The 27,375-nt window shown below is 40.5% G+C and overlaps 2 protein-coding genes across 2 annotated transcripts; one reads left to right on the top strand and one right to left on the bottom strand.

The window, feature by feature from the left end:
- Positions 1-1,058: 1,058 nt before the first annotated feature.
- LOC311051663 (uncharacterized protein) lies at positions 1,059-14,947 on the top strand (the record flags this gene model as incomplete). The annotated part of the gene is made up of 11 exons (XM_084066246.1): positions 1,059-1,073; positions 1,344-1,476; positions 9,795-9,853; positions 10,050-10,194; positions 10,412-10,522; positions 10,926-11,013; positions 11,360-11,476; positions 12,117-12,257; positions 12,666-12,820; positions 13,122-13,214; positions 13,626-14,947. 7 exons carry the CDS (start codon positions 1,059-1,061, stop codon positions 11,379-11,381), a joined length of 573 nt encoding a protein of 190 aa, XP_083922372.1. The 3' UTR covers positions 11,382-11,476; positions 12,117-12,257; positions 12,666-12,820; positions 13,122-13,214; positions 13,626-14,947.
- A 3,359-nt stretch (positions 14,948-18,306) lies between these two features.
- Positions 18,307-19,375, bottom strand: LOC311051662 (chemerin-like receptor 1; the record flags this gene model as incomplete). Its single annotated transcript, XM_084066245.1, has 1 exon — positions 18,307-19,375. The coding sequence occupies one exon, from the start codon at positions 19,373-19,375 to the stop codon at positions 18,326-18,328; it is 1,050 nt and encodes a 349-aa protein (XP_083922371.1). The 3' UTR covers positions 18,307-18,325.
- Between the last annotated feature and the right edge of the window lie 8,000 nt (positions 19,376-27,375).

Genomic DNA, 27,375 nt, shown 5'->3' with positions numbered 1-27,375 from the left:
TGAAATAATCTATACAATTTATAAGCCGTACCCAGAGTGTTTATGTTCCGGACTTTTACAGTTTATATAAACCATCTAATTTTGTATTCATGATATAATATTGATGTCATGAATAGTTCCCTTGCCTGACCAATCAGAACGTTGACGGGCCTGACCAATCAGAACGTTGACGGAAAAGCCAGGTATAGAGCAGGACCATCGCGTTAAAAATACACAGGTATAGAGGGCTAATATCCGCTCTATACCTAAAGATATAGAGCGTTAAATTGTTAAATTGAGGACGTTGACGGACCTGACCAATCAGAACGTTGACGGACCTGACCAATCAGAACCTTGGCGAGCCTGACCAATCAGAACGTTGACGGACCTGACCAATCAGAACCTTGGCGAGCCTGACCAATCAGAACGTTGACGGACCTGACCAATCAGAACCTTGGCGAGCCTGACCAATCAGAACGTTGACGCAAAAGCCAGGTATAGAGGGCTAGCGCCGCTAAAAACGTTATTAAATGATGTAATCATAACTTTCAGTGAATTGTATAGCCTACTAGCCTCGCGTAGCCAGACAATATCACACGACACACTGCGTGGATATTAGTCTGGTCCCTATCAACGGTAGATTTTCTTCCAAGGGGCGGTTACAAAAAGATCCAAACGGACTCTATTGGTTAGACCTAAACCAATCAGAGCAGTGCTTCCTTGAACGAACCAATCAGAGCAGTGCTTCCTTGTACGTCATTGCTCCAAATAAGGTGATAAGCCCGCCCACATTTGGATACTGGGCCCTGGTTGGCTCCGCACAACTGCGGAGGGAGAGAATTGAAATCTCTATGGAGGGGGGCCAGACCTAATCTGCCGAGGGCTAAAGTGCATGCAATTTTGCAAAGGCAGATTCGTCTCGAACCAGGCTAATAGCCTACTGTAAGTAATGTAAGTAATACAGTATTGAATGTCTGCACTTGCCTAAAAATAAAGAGCAAAGAAAACACATTGTAAATGAAAAGCACATTACAGTACACTGAAGACATGTGCAACTGCAAAAGCAAAGTCATTGAAAGATGAATGTGTCGTTGGTATGCTGGGGGGGGGGGTCGGTCCAGTGGTCTGTAAAGCCTGCTCCCTGGTGGGGGCTCCCACTCCCACAGAATAGAGATTGGACCAGTTTGGAAGCCTTTTCCATCACTGATCTGTATCATTATTATATTTTGAAAGGACATGTTGATGTGAGACTGAAAAACACACAATCAACCAGGTTGGGCCGAGTGACGAGGAAAGGAAAGTATGTTCATCACCTGCCACAGATATTAAGTTTCTGTAATTCAAATCTCTATGGAAATTTGCAGGTGCTGGACTCAAAAATACACACCAAGGAAGAAGAGGAAGTCCGCACACTGTTTGACGCTCCAGCGACCAGTTTTATTATAAGGCTCACAGCTTACAGCTTACAACGTTTCGACCCCTTCGAGTCTTCGTCAGGTATACCTGAGCTTCAAACAATGTGCGGACTTCCTCTTCTTTCATATACACACCACACATACGATAAGAACACACACACACACGCACACACACACACACACACACACACACACACACACACACACACACACACACACACACACGCACACACACACACACACACACATACACACAGGCTGGGACAAGTCTTTCGTGCAGAGAGAAAAATGCAGTGGTTGGAAGAGCGTTGTGTGTATGTGTGTGTGTGTGTGTGTGTGTGTGTGTGTGTGCGTGTGTGTGTGCGTGTGCGTGTGCGTGTGTGTGTGTGTGTGTGTGTGTGCGTGTGCGCGCTAGCGAGAGAGAGAGACATTCAAAGTGTGTACGAAAGATTTTAAACACGAGCAGATTATAATTGTTATTATTATTATTGTGGTTACTATTGTTATTTTACAAGATTACATTATCAACAACATTAATATACAACTTTGCTTCATTTAACAACACACTAATCATTTTATAACGACAGACAGACACTCCAAACCAAATGTATAATCCACTATGTATTATATATGTATTATTAGTCCACTATGTATTATACATGAATTATTAGTCCACTATGTATTATATATGTATTATTAGTCCACTATGTATTATACATGAATTATTAGTCCACTATGTATTATACATGTATTATTAGTCCACTATGTATTATACAGGTCAGCAGTATTATTGTCATGGCTTATTATTCAACAGCATCACTTACCCTGGTTTGAAACGGTCAAAGAACTTGAAGATCCTTCAGAGATTCAGTTGTAGGTGTGTTTCTGCTGTCTTCAGCTCAGTGGTATCTCAGCCTGGTTGTGACGCGCACCAGCTTTTGCCACCGAGTTGTAGTAGTAACTTGGTGACGCCCCTTTCTGTGACGCACGTAGAACTGCCTCTCACATAGGAGGACTGCTTTAAATCAGTGGTTTTTAACCTTTTTCATGCCAAGGACCCCTAATTTGATATACATTTGGCCGCTGACCCCCATTTGAAAATGTTTTGTGCCAGGGACCCCCAGAACCAAAGATATCAGTTAATTTTCGCTTTAAAAAATATAAATATTAAAAGATATGCACACTTTTTCAAGGTTTTTGAGCTTGTAAATCTGCTATTTTGAATAGCCAAAGCTAAGTGGTTAAAAATGATTGTGATGCTATGTTAACTAATTTTGCTGGGGACCCCCTGGTACTCCCTCAAGGACCACTGGTGGTCCTTGAGCCAAGCAGTGCTTTAAAGGGACTACACCATGAATTTAAAAAAAAATAATAATATTTAATATCATATTGTTGATGTCCCTCAAACGTTTTTCAAAAGGTTTGAGCCTAAATCAAGCCTCAGATATACTCATTCCAACTAACTTCTCTCTGGCTTATAAAGCGCTTTCACCTGCAATACCCCATTGTCCTGTTTGGCACGGGGCGCTATTGAGCCAGTTTGTATGCATGTTATGTCCTAGTTCTGTGTGGAAAAAGTAAAAAAATAAAAAATAAATAAATAAAACGTTTTTTTTTTTTTTTTTTAACTGAAAAAACGGGAGGGATTGTACCCTAACGTGACGGCACGTCAGACCAAATCAGTTTGGCCTGTTTTGAGACCAATTTACAGAAAACCCCAGATTTGCTGTGAAACCCTGAGTGTTCAAATGGGAGTATTTTTGGGGATAGAAGAGAGGTAGGGGAGACCAAAAACAGACACAAAATTCATGGTGTAGTCCCTTTTTAATCCTTCTGCAAAGCAGCTGGGTGGGGTTTTATAGTCATTTTTTTCCCCTGGGTGCCGTGATTTTCAGTGATCCCCCCCCCCCCCCCCCCCCCCCCGCCTAAAACATTATCATTAGGTATTATGGTTATACTAGGAGGAAGATTTTTTTCAAAAAAGTGTACAGAAAGGTTAAATGTTTTTATGTGGACACGCCTCCAGTTCATTAAGGGTGCGTTCGGAAATTGCGCACCGGAGCGCACTCGCCTATTAGTTTGTATTGGCCAGTGCTCTCAGTGCTGTATTTACGAACGCACCCTAAGTATACCTGGTTCTCACCTTAGCACCTCCCACCTGAACCAGTCCTTCCGCCTCCTCCTACAAGACCTCCCACCTCTCCTTGTCCCTCCTCCTCCTCATGAAAGGACCGCCCATGGCCCTTCCCAGTTGTTTTTAAAATGCTCTAGAGCACTGGTTGTCAAACTGGGGTATGGGGACCCCCAGGGGTCCTTAGGGGGGTTCCAGAGAGTCCACAGCAACATTTGTTTAGCATCAAAATCAGTGTAACCAGTTGAAACCTGTACATTAGCTATTTGAAAATAGCAGATCTGCAAGCTTTGCGACGCGTTGTGAGCTTGTAGATCTGCTATTTTCAAATAGCCAATGCATATACGTAGGTTTAAACTGGTTACACAGATTTTGCTATTTTCTGTTTTCAAAACATATTTTAGGTTAAATGTCTTAAGTATTTTTTATTTATATTTTTATATTTTTAGTTGTAAATAAATGGAAAATAATTGGTTCCATTTGTACACTGAGTTACAGATATGTAGGCAATGTAAGGGTACATTTGGTTCCTTACTATCAATCATTTTGCTCTGAGTTGCGCAATGCATTTATTTATTTATTATTGAGAACAGAAAGGATGCATTTTATGTTTTCTTTAACGATTTTAATTAAGAGAAAGAAAGGAGCTTACCAGTATTAACTTCAAACTAAAACATGTATTGAGTAACTAATAGTACACTGCTTTCCACTATTCAGTGAGTCTTATTTTGAAAAGCCACTACAGGAAGTCTGATGGTTAATTAGTGGCTACTTGTCGCTACCCTATGGTCGCTAGCTGAGGAGATGCATGAATGGCCCAGATAGCAAAATATGGTTATTCAACGTTGAATTATAGTGGTTAGGGTTGATTTTTGGTTACGATTGAAGACTGATGGTTTTTCAACATTGAATCACTGTTGTATTGCAGTGCAAAATTCAATGATTGAAATGCCAACATTGAATCAGCGTTTAATCTATGGTGCAAATTCAATGATTGTGATGCCAACATTGAATCAGCGTTTTATCTATGGTGCAAATTCAATGATTGAAATGCCAACATTGAATCAGCGTTTAATCTATGGTGCAAATTCAATGATTGAAATGCCAACATTGAATCAGCGTTGAATCTATGGTGCAAATTCAATGATTGAAATGCCAACATTGAATCAGCATTGAATCTATGCTGTTTGCCTTTTTCTTTTCTTTTTTCTTGATGGGGGGAGGGGGGGAGGCACACCCCTCCTCACACCCCCCCTCCCCCCATTTAATGATTGAAATGACAACATTGATTCAACGTTTTATCCATGCAGTTTGCCGTTTTCTTTTCTTTTTTTCTTGTTGGGGGGAGGGGGGGCAACCCCCTCCTCCCCCTCCCCCCTCCTCCCATTTAATTATTGAAATACCAACATTGATTCAATGTTGAATCTACACTGTAAAATCCAATAGCTATCTATACTTAAATAAATATAAGTTAGCTTTACTCATTTGTTACAATACTAGGTTTAATCAAGTAACGTGTACTAAAAAATACAATTTACTTATTGTTATTAAGTAAAGACATCTTTGTTTACTTGCCCAGAATCAGTAACATTTAATTGCACTGTGTTTAGTACACTCTTAAAAATGCTGGGTTATTTCTATAAACACATTGCTGGGTTGATTTGGCTGGGTCATAATTATGGGTTATTTGGGTACTGTAAACTGATGGGTCAAAGGGGTTATTAGGGCTTCAATTGCCTGCCTGGGTTATTTTTAACCCAGAGGTTGCTTTATTCATTTTCCCACTTGTGAATCATTCTGATACCTTCTTTTTGTCACTTCTCACATAAAACACAAGGTACGTAACCTATATTTTATCACTATATTTGACCTATATTCATATAATGAGGGGGATCATTATAGGGATCTGTATTAATTGTAATATGGTACAATACTGTGCAAAGTATACACTGTAACAAATTTCTGTAATTTCTACAGTAAAAATGTACAGTAATTTACTGTTCTGTCATTTTACAATGTTTAACTGTATTTTGCAATGCATCATGGGAAAAAAATCATTACAGAAACTTGAACATCATCATCATTATCAGTTATTATCATCATTATTAATTGTATCCTTCATCTTCTTGTTTATGCCCCAAAATGACTGAAGAGCTGATCGATAATCCATTGTCCGATTGTTTCGGCGCACCCTAGGGGCCGAGACAATAGTGAAAAACTGTTTGAAAGGAGTAAAAACTAAATTGGACACCCCGAACGCGAACATATAACTCCCCTAACACACGGCCTTACCGTTCTCCTTAATTGGCTAGGGTCCAATGTCAAGTTATTATATGCGCAATAAAACAATATATCTCGATACGATACGTTTTTCGAATCCGCCTTTCGGATATGTTGTACAGCTTGCCAAGACGCACACGTGGATGTCTTGTTTGTCCCGGTACGACACTCCTAAGTTGACCTCCTACACTATCGGAAGGCACATAGAGTCTTAAACCTTAAGACCATACCAAAGGACAAAGTCAGAAAAAAAAAAGTGCCGTACTGGGACAAACAAGACATCCACACGTGCGTCTCAGCCAGCTCTACAACATATCCAAAAAGTGGACCCTAAGTCCTTATCGTATTCGAGATATTGAGCGAGATAGCGAAGCCGTAACCATAGCCAATTAAGGGATAATTAAATCATGATTTGATATGAGGGTTTGATGATTTCAAATTTTAGCATTATTTTACATGTAGATTTGGAAAAAAAATATATCGGGGTTATCACGGGCCTGGAACACCCTAAAACCAACCAGAAAGTGGCCTTTTGAGGCACTTCCTGTTTTCCGAGAAAAATATAACTTACATATTTGGAATCAGCGTCATCACATTAGTCTAAAGCCAGAGTATCGAAGAAAAATACAATTTCTAAAAATGTAACGAGGGTTGACCTTTGCAGTCTTTTCGCTGAACTTTGAGCTTTATCAGTGTCTAAAAAAATCAAGGCTGGTGCCAAAAAATCTGGCTTACTCTCAATATGGATGGAGAGAAGTTTTAGATTTTTAAAAAATATCTGGAGCGATTAGTTCCAGATTTTGTGCTCAACAAAATCTGTTTTTTATTCAAAAGTCAACGTCCAATCTTTTTGGTGAGCTTTTGTATTTCCCAAGGTCATAGAAAATCGAGACCTATCCCATTCGATTCAGCGTCCTTTTCTAAGTCTGAAAAAGTTTTTTTTAATTTAAAAATAAAATATTTTTAAAAAATGTGAGAAAAGCTAGACTTTGAACTATTTCAAAAATCTTTAACTTCTTATTAAACAATTCTAGACTATTGTTTAACCTACCATTCAACTCTAAATCATCTAAATAAGAGGGTTGAAGGGTCAAAATAAAATAATGATAATAATAATATGTTTGTGAAAAAAGCTTCAAGTTTATGAAACTTTAACGCTTGTTTAAGCCACTTTTTAAGGGTCATACAAAATCAAAACCTAGCCCATTCAATTCAGCGTCCTCTTCTGAGTCTGAAAACATGTTTTTTAATTAAAACAAAATATTTTAGAAAAATGTGAGAAAAGCTAAACTTTGAACTATTTCAAAAATCTATAACTTCTTATTGCAGATCGGCTATTTTCTTTTTTTCTCTCTTTCTTATATTATTTGACAATTTGGCCAATGTTTGACCAGTTTATAGTATAGTTTGTTGATTACTTGTATTACAGTCTTTTTCTTTGATTTGTTTTCATTTATTTTCTAAGGTATTAAAATTATTACTTAAATTGTCAGGGTCTCGACCCACAGGTTGAGAACCGCAGACATCCTTCATGCACAAGGCGGACAGTGTTGCCAGATTTTGCGATAGAAATAAGCAACCAGGTCTATGGAAATTAGCCCAAAAGAAGCAACTATGACTAATTGAAAATAGCCAATCTACAAGCTCACAACGGGTTGCGATGCGACGCGCTGTGAGCTTGTAGATCTGCTATTTTAAAACAAAACTCTTATCTGGAAGAAAATGTGAAAAATTAGGAATATTTTTGAAACATTTTAATACGAATCTTGTATTGGGGGTCCCCCCTGGCATAACATGTGTTCAGATGGGGGTCCGTTGATTGGATAATAGCCTACATATTAATCTGGGGGTCCTTGACATGAAAATGTTTGAGAACCACCACTGGTTTAAACGACAGTAAGGAAGCAAGCCCAAAAAACTTCACAGAAAAAGAAGCCCAAAGTCGCTTATAATAAGCGGATATGGCAACACTGAAGGCGGAGCTTGTTAGTTTTGAAATCACACCGGAAGGCAGAGGAAACGGCTGTTGGCTGAGAGATTTCTTTTTCAAACCGGGGTGCTTTCGTGTTTACTGTACTAGATAACAGGTAAGTTTAATTAGTTTATGGAATTAAAATGTTATCCAAACACGGTCGTACACGGTTACATGAACTAACACGTTCATGTAACCGTGCACGACCGAGTTTTAGCCATGGTTCACACGACGCTCGTCCTTTCACGAGCCTCATAGCCGGAATTTCAACCTGTTTTTTGCACTTTCAACCCGTACATCAACATAAATATTCATACTTCAACTATAAAGTGCTTACCCCACGGCCACGAATGTTACAATTTTAATCGGGTGTGTCTAAGTACCCGCATCTTCCGTATTGTTGAATAAAAGATATTTTAATCCGATCGGTGGCCATTTTCTCATAGTTGTAATGCATGTGTATAATGTAATACACCTCCCAACCGACGGTCGCGTAGTTTAAAGCATACAGAAAACTCGGAGAAAATGGCCACCGATCGGATTAAAATTACTTTTATTGAACAATACAGGAGGTACGGATACTTAGACCCTCCCGATTCAAATTGTAACATCCTTGGCCCTGGGCTAAGTGCTTTATATTTGAAATCTGAACGTTTATGTATGGGTTGTAAATGTAGAAAACGTCATGATATGATCATGTTTCAGGACTAACGGTTTATCAACCGCGTTTACATAGAAAGCAATGTGTTTGCACCATTTAATATAAATGTATGATGTTACAATGCGACCAGGCATCCTAAAACGTTAAAATATGATTCAACTTGTTAGTTGTAACATTAGCTCTTAAAAGAGAGCTAATGTTGGCCACATATCCCTTTGGTGAGGCCACATTTGTTTTGACTGTAATTATTATTTTATATATGAATCTTGTTTTTAACCTACAGTAAAAAGTAAAATAATTTAATTAAGAGACAGAGAGTACAAATGGTACCAATGTATCCTTAAGGAGAATAAATTAACATTGAGGATTTTAGTGTGCAGACAAATTTGGTAATCCGTTTTTTAACTTAAGTTTAGTTTTGCAGACAGTAGCTAACAAAAGCAGGTAATGTTTATCATCAAAGTGGGCTCCAGGGACCCTCAGGGGTCATTGGGGGGTTTCCATGTGGTTCCCAGCTAAATGAGATTATATAGCATGAAACTCAGTTTAACCACTTAAACCCTATAAATTGCCTATTTGAAAATGGCAGATCCACAAGCTCACAGTGCATGGTGATGCGTTGTGAGGGTGTAGATCAGCTATTAAAAAACAGTATAAACAACATTTGTGGAATATTTTTGAAACACTTTTGTAAATCTTGAGTCCTTAGCCAAGTACATACTAATTAGGGGGTCCTTGACATGAACATGTTTGAGAACCACTGATTTCATTTGTATAACATGAGTTCATTAATCAGTATGCATTGTGAAACACTTTGCCAAGGTCATCAGAAGAACTGGTTATCACACACCTTCAATTAACCCATTAAGACCTGAGGCCGATTCTACAAAATGTCTTCTAAATGTATTTGTTTTTAACTTGTGTTATTATGTCAGTGGTTCTCAAACTTTTTCATGTCAAGGACCCCAAAATGTATATGTATTTGGCCACAGACCCTCATCTCAAAATATTTTGTTCTAGGGACCCCCAGAAACAAAGATTTGAGTTACAAATGTTCGTTAAAAATTCAAAGATTTGCACACATTTTCAAGATTTTTCTAAAATAACAGATCTACAAGCTCGTAGCGCAGCACTCGGTGCCACGCTATGAGCTTGTATATCTGCTGTTTTTGAGTAGCCAAAGTGTAAAATAATGCTTTTTAGGTCAAATCTAAAAATGACACAGAATCGAATGCACTTAAAAAGCGCATAACCATTCAGTGTTCAATTCAGGGATTTGAATCGTCATATATTTGTAACAATGATTACTGTCTCATTTCATCGTTCTTTGACAAACTTCTACCATCTATTTAACAGGCCGTCACCAAGAAAGCCCTTGCCTTAATGTGGATGGTACTACAGTTGGCAGTGGCTATGTAAGTCATCAATCAATCAACACAAAAAGGAGAACACTCCATACACACACACACACACCTAAAAGAAATGTGCTCAAAGTTTTTCCTAGTGCACAGTCACACGCACATTTTTGGATTGCTCCTTAAAATCCCATGTAACCATCTTCATGGTTTACGCCAGGCAAATTTAAGCTGAACCTAATTGTCTCTTTTACAGGCAGCTTGGTACACACCTGGCCGGGGAAAAAAACCTGCTACAGACTTCCTGGAGGAGCGATTGAGGAACACCAGGAAGCGCATGAGAAGGCTGAAACGACCACACCACCAAGAACCAGAGGAACAGACCGTCCCTAGTACACCAGGTAATACTAATAACCAATGTTAATTATCCCCACCAGGCTAGATTGGACAGATGCAAGGGATTATATTTGCGGTCCCATGACTCTTCTGTCCATCATCTTCTAAAAACTAGTCTCAGGCACCGCTGGACCGATTGGCGACTTTTCACACACTCCAAGTAGGCCAGAACCTCAAATACTTGAAATCAGCTATAATGAATCTGTACTTATCATTCAACAGAATCTGATGTGCCTCCTGAAAAACTTATTGAAATGGTTGAATGGATGAAGGTCAATAGGTGTCCAGTGTCCCAGGTTGAGGACTACATGAATCAAACATCTCTACATGGAGGCAAGTGGATTCGCAGCAATGGAACTAAAGGCCTACCGGAAATATTGGCGTATAGTTCCCTAGGCTTGTAGACAATCCTGGCATGGTAATACATTATTTTGCTATTGCAGTTTTGCCTATTTGAATGATACTCTATTTGACTGATACTCTGCAATGCACTACAAGTTTATGTTTAACCACCTAGACCCTACAATATATACTTTGTAGACAGGAGTCCACAGGGTTCTACTTGGTCCACTCCTTTTTTCTCAAACTGTTGTCACACAATGGTGTGTTTATCAAAGAGCTTATCTACAATACCCTACTGCTTGCATACACTCTTATAAGTAGACTCATAAGTGATTTTATTTTAATTTTCTCATTTTACAATTGTTTATATAATGTTATGTTCTCTTCTGTGTAGACCCAATCCTTCGATCTCCTAATCTCTCCACCTGGTGTGGAGAATTTGATTTGTGGGATTCCTCAAGAGGAAGAACTGCACACTTCAGGTGGGGGTTTCATTTAACATAATGGTTAAATAAACAATAATGAACTGTAACTATGTTTCTTAGCAGGTGCTGAGGTTATGAGTTGGGTCTCTTGGATTCTTTCCTGCTTTCTTCACTGTCCTCTGGTCATAGAGATTCTGAAGGGCAGAGCGCTTAGACCCCAAGGCGGTTACCCTCGGCACAACTTTGGGGTTTCACATAATGATATCTGGGTGGTTTTCTATCAGCTGACATGAAAAGCATTCTCTGACCGGGTCAGCCTGTGACTGAGCACTTGGTGTTCAGATAAAACTTGTATTCTGACCATGTGACATTGGTGTAAAATCACTCCTCTGTGTTTGTATAGGTGCACAACACATGCAGTTTGAGTCAGCCTGGGCCCTGACCAGAATCCCCTCAGCTACCTTCCTGCCAACACGCACTGTGCCCATCTTCATCTGTCTACAAGGACATCCGGGAACAGGTTAGCACCTTTTTACCCACGAATAACAGAGCAACATAAGTTTAGTTGGGAATTAACTGTCCAATTGAACTATCAGGGCGACATATGAAAATATGCTTTAGAGGAATGTCTGGTGCTGTATGCAGTTTGGAACCCAGGATGTAAGGTGATGGAGACCATTACACAAGAGGTGTATATATGGAGCTGACTAATTTGTTTGCTGATTCCATGATGACACATTGAGGTTAGACACTCCATAATTGGGCGTAGCTGCATTTGGAACTCCTTATATCAGGGGTCTTAAACCTTTTCAGGCCAAGGACCCCCTAACTGAGAAAGAGATGAAGAAGGGACCCCCACTATATATTACATAAAATTGTGTTGCAGATTAAAGCTTTTCATAGATGTTGGATTCATGTTAATGTGTATTGTCAGACATTTAACGACTTAAACCGTCAATACTTAGTAAACTTTCACTCTGTACTTGGTCTGCTCTTTTTCCCCTCTATGCCGAAAATAGCCGATCTACAAGCTCGCAACGCCTCGCGCTGCGAGGCGTTGTGAGCTTGTAGATCGGCCATTTTCGGCTAAAGTTGTCCGTAGAATAGGGATGCTATTGTTCAAGTGGTTTGTATAAAGAAACAATGATCTTATCACAGAGATTTGGCCGACCCCCTGTAGCAACTCTGAAGACCCCCTAGGAGTCCCAGACCCCCTGTTGAAGACCCCTGCCCTGTTATGGCTGACTCATGGTGACATGAGCGTGGCATGGGGGATCTCCTGTAAGCCAATTTTAATATAGGTAATTGTCTGATCACAGTTATGAGAAAAAGCGTTCATCTGTATACATTTATCTATTGAAGAATAGTGAAAATAGCAGATCTACAAGCTCGCAACATCTCGCAAAGTGATGTGTTGTGAACATGTAGGTCGGCTACTCTCACTATTTTTCATTTTTAAATGCCTGGCCTGTTCTGGCCATAGTACATAATGGTATTATTGGCCCCGGTCATTGTCAGTCATTTCTTTTTTGTTTACAAAGCCTAAAAGTCGGAACCGAAATGTAATTCGTCCAATGTTTAATGCCAAAACGGTTACATTGTTGATCATAATTATTTGTATGACAATTAACCAAATGTTTTCCTAATTTACACACTTTTTCAAATGTATTTAGTCACTGTATTTTGTTCTGTGGTTTGCTGTGTTGTAGGCTTATGCTGAGTTTAACAGGATCGCCACCACACACCTAGAGACAGACTTCTTTGATGCTCTGGATCGCTATACACCACAATTGGTCACTATCTTAAAGTCCAAGAAAGGTGCCATTAGAGATAAATTATCCGGAATTGTGCAGCAAATTGATGGGTAAGTCTACAACATGCTTCTTATATTTGTAATTATCATGACTAAGTTTATGTACAACCTATTACCCCAAATAGTACTTATGCTTCCCGGCTGTATTACAGAGTGTTAAAGTATTGCTAACTATTGATCGTTGTTGATAACTAAATGCTGTGGATTGTACTATTTTTAAATCACATCTCCAATCAGCAACTGTTCTCTGCAACTGTTCATCAAACATATATTGTGGTGTTTCATGCTGTAACTGTACTGTAACTTGTGATGGTCAGATCTTGAACTTTATTTGTTCATTATCCACTTGTAGAAACCCGACGTGACCGCGCTGGGTAGGCTTGTTCTCCGAGGCCTCCTTCTTCTGCTTGGAGATGACCACAGCAGTTTCTACACCACTGTCTTGGTAAGTTCTCATAGTTACACCTTAAAGGTCCAGTGAAATTACATTTTCGTTAATTTTATTTTGAAGTTTCAGTCTGAAACGGCCTTGCAAACCAATCAGAAGGTTCAATCCCTTCAGGCTATAGCACGGTGGAATCTCACTCACATGGTGTGCAGTGTAAGTGTTTGTAGCCTGCACTCACACGTTGCTCAAGGGAGAGAGAGATGGCCACTATGCAGAATGTTTGTTACCAAGTTGCTTATTTCTAGCCTAAAATGTTTTCAGATACATATTTTACTGTGCTGTTTACCATGAGTAATATACTGTCAAAAACAGTAGGCCAACCAATGTTGATAAAACTTCTCAATGCAGATGTGTGTGAAGTGTCTACATTTCCCTGTTGTAATGTTGTTTTTGTTTGGTTCTGTACAGGATTGTGACAGCGAAAGTGAAGACGCCTGGTCAGAGGTATCGGTCGGATTGCTGACTGTGAGCAGTGAAGATTCACCTCCCTCAGATGGTGTCGACCTTCAGCCAGTGTCAACAGCCATCATCCTTGAAGGAGGTATTGTGATGGATAATTTCCATAACCTCCCTCAAGCACCGTGCCTGCTGTCTAGCCTGACGTATGCACTCAATTTGAAGTACCCTAATGATATGAAGAACATATTGAACTTTATTCAAAGAGTGATGCTTGGCTTGGGAAAGGAAAAAACTACCCCCCAAACTGCAAAGTCTTAAAAACCTCCTGTCATTTTAGAAAGATTGTATAGTGGATAACTGGTAGGCAGGTTGTCCTCAGCCCTCCTTTGTGACAGTAGACTAAAATGCATGCATTTTATTTTTCTCATGCATGAGAAAATGTTGTAAAGTGATAGGAGTTCTAAATGAAGCCACTTTTATTCATTTTAAGTACTTTAGAGCTGCAAATTATTAAGACTTTGAATGTAATACCATTAAGTAAAAGTAAGGCACTTTTTTGAAATTGACAAGTGTTCACTTGTTCATGTGTGAAATAATGTACTCTTTCAAACTGTAATGGGGCTGTCCACACTAAGCATATCACTTTTGTCAATCCTATCGTTGTAGAATTATTTAGTTTAAATACAGTGCAGACATGATCATTTCAGTGGGCAGTTGCTCATGTCTTCCAGAGTTCCAGCAAATCACTCATATTGTCATCATCAACACAGATACTGTTCGTCTTTAGTTGTGTTGAACAGGAGGAGAAGGATGGAGGGGCTACTAGGCTACAATTGCAGTAGCAACACAGAAATGTGTGAGGAATTAATTAGCATAATGACTTTGTGGACGAAAAGAGGTTCACAATCATTGGCTACTCTAAATTCTATAAAATAAATTAAAAATGTGTACATATAGTGCTTGGTGTGGATGGCCCGTTAGGCTTTATTAATTACGCCATTTGTATTACTAGAGCACTTGTCAGTGTGTTTTGTCAGACCGTTGGTTTAGTCTGCAAAGTTAGTACACGTTTGGTCATTATAAGCCATGTTGGGTATTGTTTTTGTGGAATCGCTTGTAAATAATGGTGGTTTGGTTTGTAATTTAAATTTGCAGATCAATTATTTTCAAATAGCATTTTTATATAGGTGTAAAGTGCTCATGTGGCATATATTCACTTACAAAATATCCAAATGCTTGCAGACATTTTCACGATTTCTTTCATAAATAGCAGATCTACAATCTTCTATATGTTATATATTTCATCTGTTAAATCATAAAAACAATGCTTAAAGCAGGTCTAAATGCCTTGGTTCAATAAATGTGAAGATTCAAATCATATTGTCTGTCTTTATTTTTATATTTTCACATTTTGGGAAATGTAAGGTAATTTTGAACAAGATGTAGCCTTACAGTATATCAGCATACACATAATTTAAAATGTACATGCAGATTACCATTAGGTTGTTGGATGATCAGGATCAATATTGATTCCTAACATGATTCAGTATAATCAATTTATAAATTAAATCAGTGTTCGATTCCTGATGTTGATTCAACATAAAATCAACTAAAATGTGCATGCAGATTACCATTTAGATGATGGTTGAATCAATGTTGATTCCTAATGTTGATTCAACATTAAATCAACTAAAATGTGCATGCAGATTACCATTTAGATGATGGTTGAATCAATATTGATTCATAACGTTGATTCAACATAAAATCAACTAAAATCAGCATGCAGAATACCATTTAGATGATGGTTGAATCAATATTGATTCATAACGTTGATCAAACATAAAATCAGCGTGCAGAATACCATTTGGATGATGGTTGAATCAACGTTGATATAGTGTTAGTTAGTGGTTGAAACACAAACGTTGAATCAACAAAGATTAGGGTTGCGATTTCAGTACAGTTTCAACGTTGAGATCGAACGTTGATTCAACCGTTATGGCCGCCTATTTTTCAACGTTGATTCACCCATATTTTGTTTTGGCATGGCTCATATGAACCTTTTTACCAATGTGAACACCATGCATTATGGAAGTGCTGATCTTTCATTCATCTGTTAGTTCATCTGTTGTTCATTCATAGTGGTGAGTTTTGCTGCTGGTTCTGTTCTCTCTCTCTTTCTCCCTCTGTCTGTCCCTCTGCGTGTTTACTCCCCCCCTCTGTTGCTGCGTTGCTAAACATGCTTTTTCTTTTTCAAGCCCACACCTGTTGTGTTATGATAATGAGGGGGAGGGTATGATTGTATTGCGTCAGTAAATCGCTGTTTTTTTTGATTGGCACGTTTGACTCTCAAGGTCTCAGCCTCCAGGAAACTCAATATAGTTACAGAAGACACCATTGCCCATAAAAACACCACCAGGGTGTCTAAACACAGAAAAAGTGCAAAACCATGGCACCACCTTTATTATTTGCCATGGCGAGGTTTGCTGAGCACAAATGCTCCTTTTCAGCAACACATTAAAACCTGGGAGCTGACCGGTACAACCACAGTGTGATACTGTTGTACTGGGAGATGACCAGTACAACCACAGTGTGTTACTGTTGTACTGGGAGCTGACCAGTACAACCACAGTGTGATACTGTTGTACTGGGAGCTGACCAGTACAACCACAGTGTGATACTGTTGTACTGGGAGATGACCAGTACAACCACAGTGTGATACTGTTGTACTGGGAGCTGACCGTTACAACCACAGTGTGATACTGTTGTACTGGGAGCTGAATTATTATTTTTAAAAGCCAGTAATTCAAATAATATAGGAAATCTTCCTCTTGTGCTGTGGTCATGTATCACCACCAGATGTCACTGTTGTCATATATAATATATTGTATAATTATAGTCAATTATTCAATCACAAACTGTATGTTTTGTAGCTCGTTGTCTGTCTGTCTGTCTGTCTGTCTGTCTGTCTGTCTGTCTGTCTGTCTGTCTGTCAAAAAAGTGTTTTTTTTAAGTGCATAGTCCTATTTATAGGTTATCAATTTCATCATGTGTCTCGCTAGCCAATCACAGTGCTGAATAGAGTCAGCCAATAGAGTCAGCCAATCACAGTACAGCTAGGGGTGTACTAATGTAGAGGGGTGTGCTATTATGAGCCAATCACAGTACAGCCAAGGGCGGCTACACCGCTCAAAAAGCATTATTAATATAGAAGTGTCTACCATGTGTAAAGTATGCTTTGATAACAGCCTTAAGCTCATCTGTATTGTTGAGTGTGGTTTTTCATTGATTGATTGAATACTTTACATAGAAGTTTGCAGAGAAAAAAGAACATGTAAGTACAGTTCACAATACAAGGTCAACTGAATGGGATTGAAAAGCTCAGAAAAGCCTACTGGCTTGTTTCAAATGGGGTCCTCATGCACATACTTAATTCATGGAGACATTAATGACAGATATACACTACAGTGCAGAACATCATATACACATTTTAAAGCTAAGAAAAACACACAAAAAATGTACAGTAAACAGTTCAGGGGGGGGGGTAGTTTTACAGGGGACGGTTTAGAATTACAGCCTCCTGAAGGTGTTTCTTTTAGGGTTTGTTTGAAAGTGAGTAGGGTTTTACAGTCCTTTACTCCTTTAGGTAGGGCATTCCACATTGTTGTTGCATAGCATGAGAACAAGTTCAACCCCTTGTTTGTGCCAAATCTGGGTTGGTGTCTCACACCTTCCTCTTGACAATACGACATAGATACTCTATGCCATAGATCAGGGGTCTTCAATGTTTTTCAGGGCAAGGACCCCCTAGCTGAGAGAGAGATGAAGCAGGGACCCCCAAAAAATTGAGATTAAAACTTTTTTTTTAACTTAATCTGCTCTTTTTTCCCTCTTCGGCTATAGCTCTTTGCCAAAAATAGCCGATCTACAAGCTTGAAAAAAAGAAAAATCCTTTATTTTAGTGGACCCCCTGTAATAACTCTGAGGACCCCCTATCCCGGGACCCCTGTTGAAGACCCCTGCCATAGTGTGTGTGTGTGTGTGTGTGTGTGTGTGTGTGTGTGTGTGTGTGTGTGTGTGTGTGTGCGTGCGTGCGTGCGTGCGTGCGTGCGTGCGTGCGTGCGTGTGTGTGTTATACTCTATGGTTATCATTAGTATACATTGCCAGTATATACTTATTAACAGTACAGGTAGTACAGTTAAAATGTTATGCTAAAAGGAACACACAAAAATCCCCAGGGGCTTGTTTCCATTGTGGTTCTTTGTACTCAATTCATCAGTAATACATAATAACATACAATACAATACAATATATACAATAAAACATAAAGGAATACTGTAAAGCTCAATAGAATCATAAGGTATATTTACAGAGAAGGGACGGGTGGGGGCGGGGGTGGGGGGGGGGGCAGAGGATTACACTGTCAAGATGTTCAAGGAGTTAAATGTTCACTTGTATTTCAGGACATGAATTATTTTAGGTTAGTTTTGAGTTTAAAGGGAGTCGAGAACCTTTATGTATTTCAGTAGGTTGTTCCACATGTTGGTGGCAGCGTATTAGAATGAATTTTTACACATTTTTGAAACAAATTTTGGTTATGACCATGGACATCACTCACTCTAGAGAAGTAGTTTGACAGGTATCTATCTGGACACTGATCCTCTGAGTATCTTTACCATGAGTAACTTGAGCCATCCTAGACTAGCATAGACTAAAGTCCTGTTTGTCTCTGGGTGGTGGACATTGGACTCAGAACATGGTCATCTGTCACATGGATCTTTTTCTCTTCATTGAAAGCATTTTCAATTTTTGAAACGATTTTTTTTAAATAGCTCCTTGGATTCTGCTCGCCTAATTTGCCCATGAACGCATAGAGGAACGGGTTGATGCAACTGTTTGCGCTTAAAAGAGTCACTGATATATTCAGTCCAGTGACAATAAATGTGATGTGAGTCAGGTTGATGTCTAGTAAAACAAAGATGTGGTAGGGGAGCCAACAGAGGACAAACGTGACAATCACGGCAGTCATGACTTTGAAGGGCATGGCCGTTCTGGCCGTCCTGTTGTTCCGTAGCCTTACAATGATAATAGAAGAACACACAATGATGATGACCAGAGGGAATACAAAGCCTAGAACAAAGCGAAAGACAGGGACACCTGTAGAGCTGCCGGGTAGCATTTCGTAATTGTTGTAACATTGAGTAACCTGATTATGGTCTGTTCCAATGTCACGAACCACTAAGGAGGGAATGCTCAGCACCATAGCAAAGAGCCAGGCAACGACCACTGTAAGCGTTGCCCTTTTCAGCGTACGATTGCTTCGGGCCCAAAACACAAACACAACACTCACACAACGGTCAACACTGATGACAACCATCAGGAAAACGCTACTGAACATGTTGAGGAACATGACAAAGGAGATGAACTTGCACATGAAAAGTCCAAAGATCCAAGATTCTGTTGCTGTCAGATGGAAGCTGAAAGGCTGCATTGCACAGAAGATGAAGTCGGAGACGGCCAGGCTGAGGTACCATGTTGTGGTCACCGTCTTCTGCTTCATCTTGAAGCCAATGACCCAGATGACCAGGCCGTTGCCCACAACCCCGAGCAGGAAGATCATCACAAGTATCACAAGCTGGGTGACACACCATGGATCGTTAATGCACGGTGGTGAAGGAGGTGGTGGAGGAAGTGGTGGAGGGGCATAGTTGTCAGAGTCATACCAGGCACTGGTAGGTGAAGGTGACGTCACGGATGCCATGGTGCACTCCTATATGGAAAGGGAAATGCACATAGATGTGTATGTAAGTACATTTCTGTTATACCTCATATGTATCAGTTGCACATTTTGGGCTGCAGATAAAAGGCTCTTTAGCCTACAGTTTCTAAAGTAAAAATGCAAAAAAATATACAGAAAATGTAAAAAAGAAAAAAAAAGATATATATACAGTATATTTTATAACAGTATCCAGGGCATGTATTACAGGAGAAAAGTGTATTGTAAATGCATTTCGCAATAAATAAATCATTATTAAATGATGTAATCGTAACTTTCAGTGAATCATATAGCCTACTGTAAGTCCTTTAAGTAATACAGTATTGAATGTCTGCACTTGCCTAAAAATAAAGAGCAAAGAAAACACATTGTAAATGAAAAGCACATTACAGTACACTGAAGACATGTGCAACTGCAAAAGCAAAGTCATTGAAAGATTAATGTGTCGTTGGTATGCTGGGGGGGGGGGGGGCGGTCCAGTGGTCTATAAAGCTAGCTCCCTGGTGGGGGCTCCACTCCCACAGAGTAGAGATCGGACCAGTTTGGAAGCCTTTTCCATCACTGATCTGTATCATTATTATATTTTGAAAGGCCATGTTGATGTGATATTGAAAAACACACAATCAACCAGGTTGGCCCGAGTGACGAGGAGAGGAATATCTACAGTATGTTCATAGCCTGCCACTGTGTTCATAACCTGCCACTGTGGCATAACGACAGATATCTTCATATCTGTGGCATTGCCACAGATATGAAGATATCTGCAATTATAAATGGGTTTAACAGTTGCATAGACACACAACTAATACCTTAAGAACACAAACACACTGGCTGGGACAAGTCTTTTGTGCGGAGAGAAAAATGCAGTGGTTGGAAGAGTGTGTGTGTGTGTGTGTGTGTGTGTGTGTGTGTGTGTGTGTGTGTGTGTGTGTGTGTGTGTGTGTGTGTGTGTGTGTGTGTGTGTGTGTGCGAGCGAGGGAGGGAGGGAGGGAGGGAGGGAGAGAGAGAGAGGGAGAGAGAGGACATTTAAAGTGTGTACGACAGATGTTAGACCATTGCAGATTATTATTGTTATTATTTATATTATTATGTTTTTTCTTATAAGATTACATTATCAACAACATTAATGTAATACAACTTTGCTTCATTTAACCACACCAACAGAACATTACATACAAACTATAGTGTAAATACACACCGGATATAGAAAGAATGCTGATATCCATCCGTAAACAGGCAACATCACAAAAGCGTATATAAACACAAACAAAACAGAAGAGAAAAAAACAGCATTAAAAAAAGCCTAATTTTGAGCTATAATACAAGAATACTAGAGAAACCTACATTTTATCCTATTTAAATATGTTCACAAGTTTGATTGTCTATGATGAAAAAAAACAATTAGTTGGACCTTAAAATCAAGTATTAGTTCACTCACCTCACACAAGACAGCCTGTTGAGAACAGAAAGTATGCAGTGTTACTGTAGTGTGACTTATCCTTTATACTTCTCACATCCAGTCGGGGATGGGGGTTGAAAAACGGTTGAAGTTTCAGTTCCTTAGTTTATTAATTTTACTCAGTTCTTTGTTCATCATCACTGATGTGCGGTTCTTGCTCATGAGACAAATACTTAGCATAATGATGACAGAGCGCTATCCAGTTCCATGTATGCTACACAAATACATGTGGCTGAGATTTCAATTCCTTATTTCTTTTTCTCAGTTCTGCTAGAAAGGTCTAGTCAAAGGATTTGTGGTTTGTCAGAGTCTTTCCATGTTCCCTTTCTCTTTCCCGTTTGCACGGTCAATCCTGTGTTAATTCACACTGCCCAACTCATTTGCTATTGTTTCAAGGGTTGTGGTTTCCGTTAAGGTATGCCAGTGGAACAATAAAAAATTAAGGTAGCTATTAGCAAACATTATTTCTATGTCTGTCTTGTCTTGCATCCTCACCTGATTCAATCATGTACGGGTACCAACACAACAAATCTCTTGCAACATAATGAGCATGTCATCCATGGGGCGACAGTGGCTCAGGGGTAGAGCCGGACGGAAGCAGTGAGGTTCCCAGCTCCACCCGATCCTGCCAGCTCGATCCCAGGCTCCCCCTGAAGAGTTAAGGCAGGTACACACTGCATGATATTTGGTCCGATTATGCTCTCCGCGACTTTTTTTGGCGCTCGCCGACAAAACCTCCCGATCTGACGCAGATCGGCCTTTGATCGGCGAGATAATGCTCGCTGTGTGTGAGAGGCTCTGCGAGAGGACCTGGCCGCGATCATCCGCTCTGCGATGGCTTTCCGACCGTTTTCAAATATCTACCTCGTTAGATATTCAGCTGGGTCCCAGACTGAAAATCATACAATGTGAAAGGGTCTGAGATAAGTCTGCGAGCAGATCAGCGCCACAGCCAATGAGAGCACATTACAGCAGCCACCATGGCTAGGAGAGGATCAATGGACCTGACCAAACAGCAACAAACAGACCCTCCCCCTCAATATTACCGTCCAGTCCTGTTTTAAGTTAAACATTATAAACAGGGGTGCACATAACTTTTTAGGTCTGGTACGCAGAAGAGCACCTGGACATGTGACTTGGTGCGCATGGCGCCCGTCCCATTTTGTCAACGGGGGGGGGGGGGGGGGGGGGGGGGTTCAGCCCGCACAGTTTTGTCAACGGGGGGGGGGAGGGGGGGGCGAGAAAAAAAGGACGCTCTGCTTCTACATTCCGCCGATTTTCGCCGTTTTTTTTTAGAAAAAAAGGACGCTCTGCTTCTACATTCCGCCGATTTTCGCCGTTTTTTTTTTCTCACGCTGTTAGATAAAGCCCCCAAGTTTGGTGCCCTGTGCTGCTGCGCTGATTTTATCCGCCAGATTGGGACGTTCACGGCATACTTTGCACCATTACGGTGCGTTCATCATCGGTGACGAGTGCCTCTAACAGCCGCTGCTGGCTGCGTGCACGCAGCGAGGCAATGCGAGGCGATGCGAGGCAACGCGAGTCATATCTCTACCCCTGTGCCTAATGGCTGTACATGGGGCCGACGGCTGCTTTAGAGTGATTGTGTGAGTGTGGCTTCAGGAAGTAAATTCCTAGCCTCGATCTCCAGGCTTTTATTTTTTATTTTTGCTAAAAAATAAAAGCTTGGAAATTCCTGTCCCAGCTGTTGGTGCGCAAAAGCGCCTCGCGTCGCCTGATGTGGTGCGCATTTTTTATTTTGGGTGCGCATGCGCACCTGCGCACCAGTTATGTGCACCCCTGATTATAAACCTGAATGAGAGAGAGAGCGTGACCTGTTTGTAGTGTGTGTGTGTAGTGTGTGTGTGTGTGTGTGTGTGTGTGTGTGTGTGTGTGTGTGTGTGTGTGTGTGTGTGTGTGTGTGTGTGCGTGAGCAGCGTGTCTGTCACTCGGGAACCCGTGCCTATTTTTGTTGTTGTTGCCAGATTTTGCCAGAGAAATAAGCAACCAGATCTATGGAAACAAGCCCAACAAAAGCAACAGGCCACATGAGCACTTTTTTGAAAATAGCCGATCTATCAGGTCACGTTGTAGATAGGCTATTTTCAAAGAAGAACATCTTGAAAAAAATTGAAAATTGTCGTATATTTTCCAAATCCACAGATCTTCTATGGGGATTTATGGCACAACATATTGTTTTCAGAAGGGGGAGGTCTGCGGGCAAATATTAATTTGGGGGTCCTTGCCATGAAAATGTTTGAGAACAACTGGTTCAAACAACATTAGGAAACAAGGCCAAATAAGCAACTACACTTTCAAGCAACTGTACAGAAAAACAATACCAACGTCGCTTATAATAAGCAGACATGGCAACACTGCTGCGTAGCCTACTTGACAAGAGAGAAAGAGAAAGACAGAGACGCATCACCGGAGACGTCGATTTAAAATGACTTGGAATAAAAACAAATGTATGTATTGGGTCTGATCCTGGATAGCATCCTAGTGAACTATCCTACAGTGTGTAATCCCTGGTCGGGGATCAATCTATAGTGTGAAAACCACAACGATATATGACAGCCGATTTCAAGAAATAAACTCCTGCAGTGTGTAATGCTTAACGATTAGATGAATCCCCGACCACTTTAAAGTCCTACAGTGTGTACCTGCCCTTAGTGTAGAAGTGTCCTTGAGCAAGACGCTGAACCCCTAACTGCTCCCGATGAACAGGTTGGTGCCTTGCATGGTTTCCCCCACCATGTGTGTGTGAATCGGTGAATGTAGTGCACAATCTATTAGTAGAGGCCCTAGGAGGGGTCCACGCGCGACTGCTTTTTTGTTTTGTTTTTTGTTTTGATTTTTGGCATCCATAGGACCTCTAATATTGGGATTTTGATGATCCCAAGAAAGAAAGCGGTCCCAAGTGTGTTTTTTTCAATGTTTTATTAACCCTATGAGACCTGCGGGATGTCTGGCTGGAACGCCGGCGAGAGTGTCTTTCGGAGACTGTGGAACGCTCAAATTTAGACGTAGCCCAAAGATATAGATACCATTTGATTCCAGATAACCTCAGGTTTCCAATGGGACCAACCTTGTCATGCTACCTTGTCGGGAAGGGGGCTAAATACCTAATGATTTAAAGTTAAGACAACATTTTGGTGAGGGAAAAACGACCATCACCATTTTCCAAATGGTCCCTTGAGCTGTCACCTCAATATATGTGAATGGAAATGGGTTACATGGATACCTACAAGCCTCCCCTGTACAGACATGCCACATTTATGCCTATCTCGAGCAGTTTTGGGCAAGAACCATGCAGTGTTTTGCATGCAGTACAAATATGTAATTTCTGCCTATTGTAAAAAGGAGACCACTTCTAGGAGAGGAGACTGCATCTATAGCTGTATGAGACCACTGTACTGTATGTAGAAACCACTGTACTGATCCTCACACAGTTTTTTCTGAACACCATTAACATGCCCAGCCATTACAGCTTCCCCATCATAACTCTGTGCAACAATGGGCAAACTGTACAGTCCACAATCCTCCAGAAAGTGCTTAATATGACCAGGGCCGCTTCTCCCTACACACACACTACGCAGGTTGCGTGGGGCCCCGCCTACCCGCCGATCAAAGAGGCCCCCTCTCCGCCCCTTATTTTCAGCAGAAAATAACGTGCATTACTGCGTTCACATCCGCGCAGGCTGCGCAGCACACTAAAACCGAAATAAAGTAACAAAAAAAGTAGCTTTATCCGCGGGAAACCCGAAAAAAATCTCGCGCGGGCGAGGGACACATGCACACGCGATGCGCGCGCGTGCATGTGTCCCGTATCATGCGTTGAGCCCCCGTGGAGTCTAAAGCGGCACTGAATATGACCATAAATTGCATTTGTGTCTGCCCCTTCAGAATAATCCACAAATCCTAGAAATCGCTCTTTTATTTCAAGTCCCTCATCTGCGTATCTCACGCACACTGTCATTTGAATGGTGTAAAATCCATTTTCCTCAACACTGCGAATAACTTCGCTTTTCACAGTTTTAGCTGCTATTTCTAACAGTTCATTTTGACTGTCGTGGCTAGTAAGGTTGAAGGGGCTATTCAACCTGGCGCTGAATGCCTCATCACGCGTTGAAAACCATTTACATAGCTCTAAAAAGTTTCCACGATTTGCTGAACTCAGACTCTCATCATGCCCTCGTAGAGCAAGCCCTTGTTTGCCAAGATAAAGCAACATCCCAATAATACTGGTGCCATATTCCCTGTTGCACTTAACAGCTGCCCTATGAGAGTTACTTAACTGTGCAGCAATGGAACCACTGGTTTTGGATTTCAAATAGGATTGCCATTGGTCCATACACTGCGGATGTGAAGAAGATTCAGTGTGTTTCTGTAATTTTACCGATATATTTTTCCAATCTCGTACTACACCATTGCTCACAAAAGCATGATCCTTATAGCCACTGTTGCAGTGAAAATGTCTGCAGGGGAAACAGAACACAGCGTCCTCTTCTTTGCTATATTCTATAAAACTGTACCTTTTAAAGAAGTCTCCGAAATTTGTTTTAGGATATTCTAGCAGGATTGGCTGAGAGGGACCACTGTCTTTTTCTCCCAAGTCAGTGTGTGGTGGATGATTACCGGCGGCGGCGGCAGTGTTGCCTCCTCCGCCCCCCGGGTCATGGGTCCTCGCGGCCAGGCGGCCCACAGGCTGCAGCCTCTGCCTCAGGAGGAGCCTCAGGTGATCCGGTGTTTGCATGCCCAGGGCTCGCTGTGGCTGCAGGGGCGCGGTGACTGCGGTCGCTGGTGCTGCTGGCAGCTTCTGAATTACTTTGTATATATATATATATATATATTATATAATTTGCACAATTTAATTTTTTTTCCAGGATACCATTTGGGAAGGCTTAGCCTACCCTAGCCTTCATTACCCGCCGCCTATGATTATAATCATTTTATTTGCTATCATCTTATTTGTTGTTGTTGGTGCATAATTGTAGCATATATACTTGTAGCCTTTTTCAAAGCACTTTCACTGTATTGTTGTTCATTATATAGGTGAGCATTTCATTGCTTGCTATATATAGGGGTGTTGAAAAATAAAGTGCCCCCCATGGAAAAATGAATGCCCCCTGCTGATTTCTATCTGTCTGTCTGTCTGTCTGTCTGTCTGTCTGTCTGTCTGTCTACACATACTGTACAGTGTCTAAAATGAGGTCATTCCCTTTCAAATTAAGTTAACTAGAAGTTCGGCCCGCTGCGCTTGTCAATTAGTGTGTGGCAAGATATGTAAAATATATATTTGTGTAATGTGACAGTTTGTCCACAAGGGGGCACAACATCCAATACAACACACTGTTATTTTAACTCCTGTACCTTCACACCGTAAAGATAAGGTCTAAATAAATCAGAAATTACCAAGGTGCAGATTCAGGATTCTGTTGAATGAGGAGGAGTTAATACCCTTGAATAAGACTCGCTACACAGGTCTAATCATTTTATTATCCCTAAATCTAAGTTTACAATTATTTATGAACCTATGAATAATCAGAATGAATTATCAAACAAGCAGAATGATACAATACCAATCATCAGCACATTAAGAGCTCTGGTTGCACACGTCTCTCCCTGGCACATGTAATACAGCAACAGGTCAAGAAGTCTGCACACTGTACGATTTCCCTGAAGAGCCTTTATATACTGTATCACACATTATAATAAAAGGTTATCAGAAGGAGTAGCTATTGATCCATAGTAGTGGAGGGGCTGACGGCCCCCTCCCTCGCTGTCTCACGGGCTGTGGGATGATTTCGGTTCTCAGGAGTCCACCTGTGAAATGAATATCCTCCCTAACTTATCATCTTGGGAGCAGATAGCTGTACTCCGTGCAGGGACGTCACAGGCTCTCAGAAGGTGGGGGGGATGGACTTTCGGTGGACTATACCCCTTATTTTACACTTTGGCTATTCAAAAATAGCAGATATACAAGCTCATAGCGCGGCACAGAGCAATCCAATGCAAGTGGATGGGAGGGGATATCCGGTGCCTTCTCTATTATGTTTAACTCTATGATTCATGTCCATTGAAGCAGGCGGTCTGCAATGTAGAAAAACTAAATGTAGAATACAAGTAAAAGTCCGGAATCCAAAATGTATTTGAGTAAAAGTACAAAAGTATTGGTATCAAAATGTACTTAAAGTACCAAAAGTTAAAACTAATCATCATGCAGAATGTCCCATTTCTCAAGTGTTAAAATGTGTAAAATATTTAGAAAATAGCAGATCTACAAGCTCACAGTGCAAGCTTGTAGATCTGCTATTTTCCAATGGCCGAAATGTATATAGGGCTGAAGTTGTTAATGTATGTTTTGTAATAATAATCTAAATCTACAAATTAACTAAAGTTTTCAAATAATTGTAGTGGAGTAAAAGTACAATATGTGCCTCTGAGATGTAGTGGAGTAGAAGCAAAAGTACTGAAAATTGGAAATACTCCAGTAAAGTAAAACATACCTCAGAATTGTACTTAA

This window comes from Gymnoscopelus microlampas (genome assembly GCF_963454915.1).
Source record: "Gymnoscopelus microlampas genome assembly, chromosome: 9".
In the NCBI taxonomy this organism is placed as follows: Eukaryota; Metazoa; Chordata; class Actinopteri; order Myctophiformes; family Myctophidae; genus Gymnoscopelus; species Gymnoscopelus microlampas.
The sequence above is the reverse complement of the archived record's forward strand: the minus strand, read 5'-3'. Positions and strand labels throughout refer to the sequence as shown.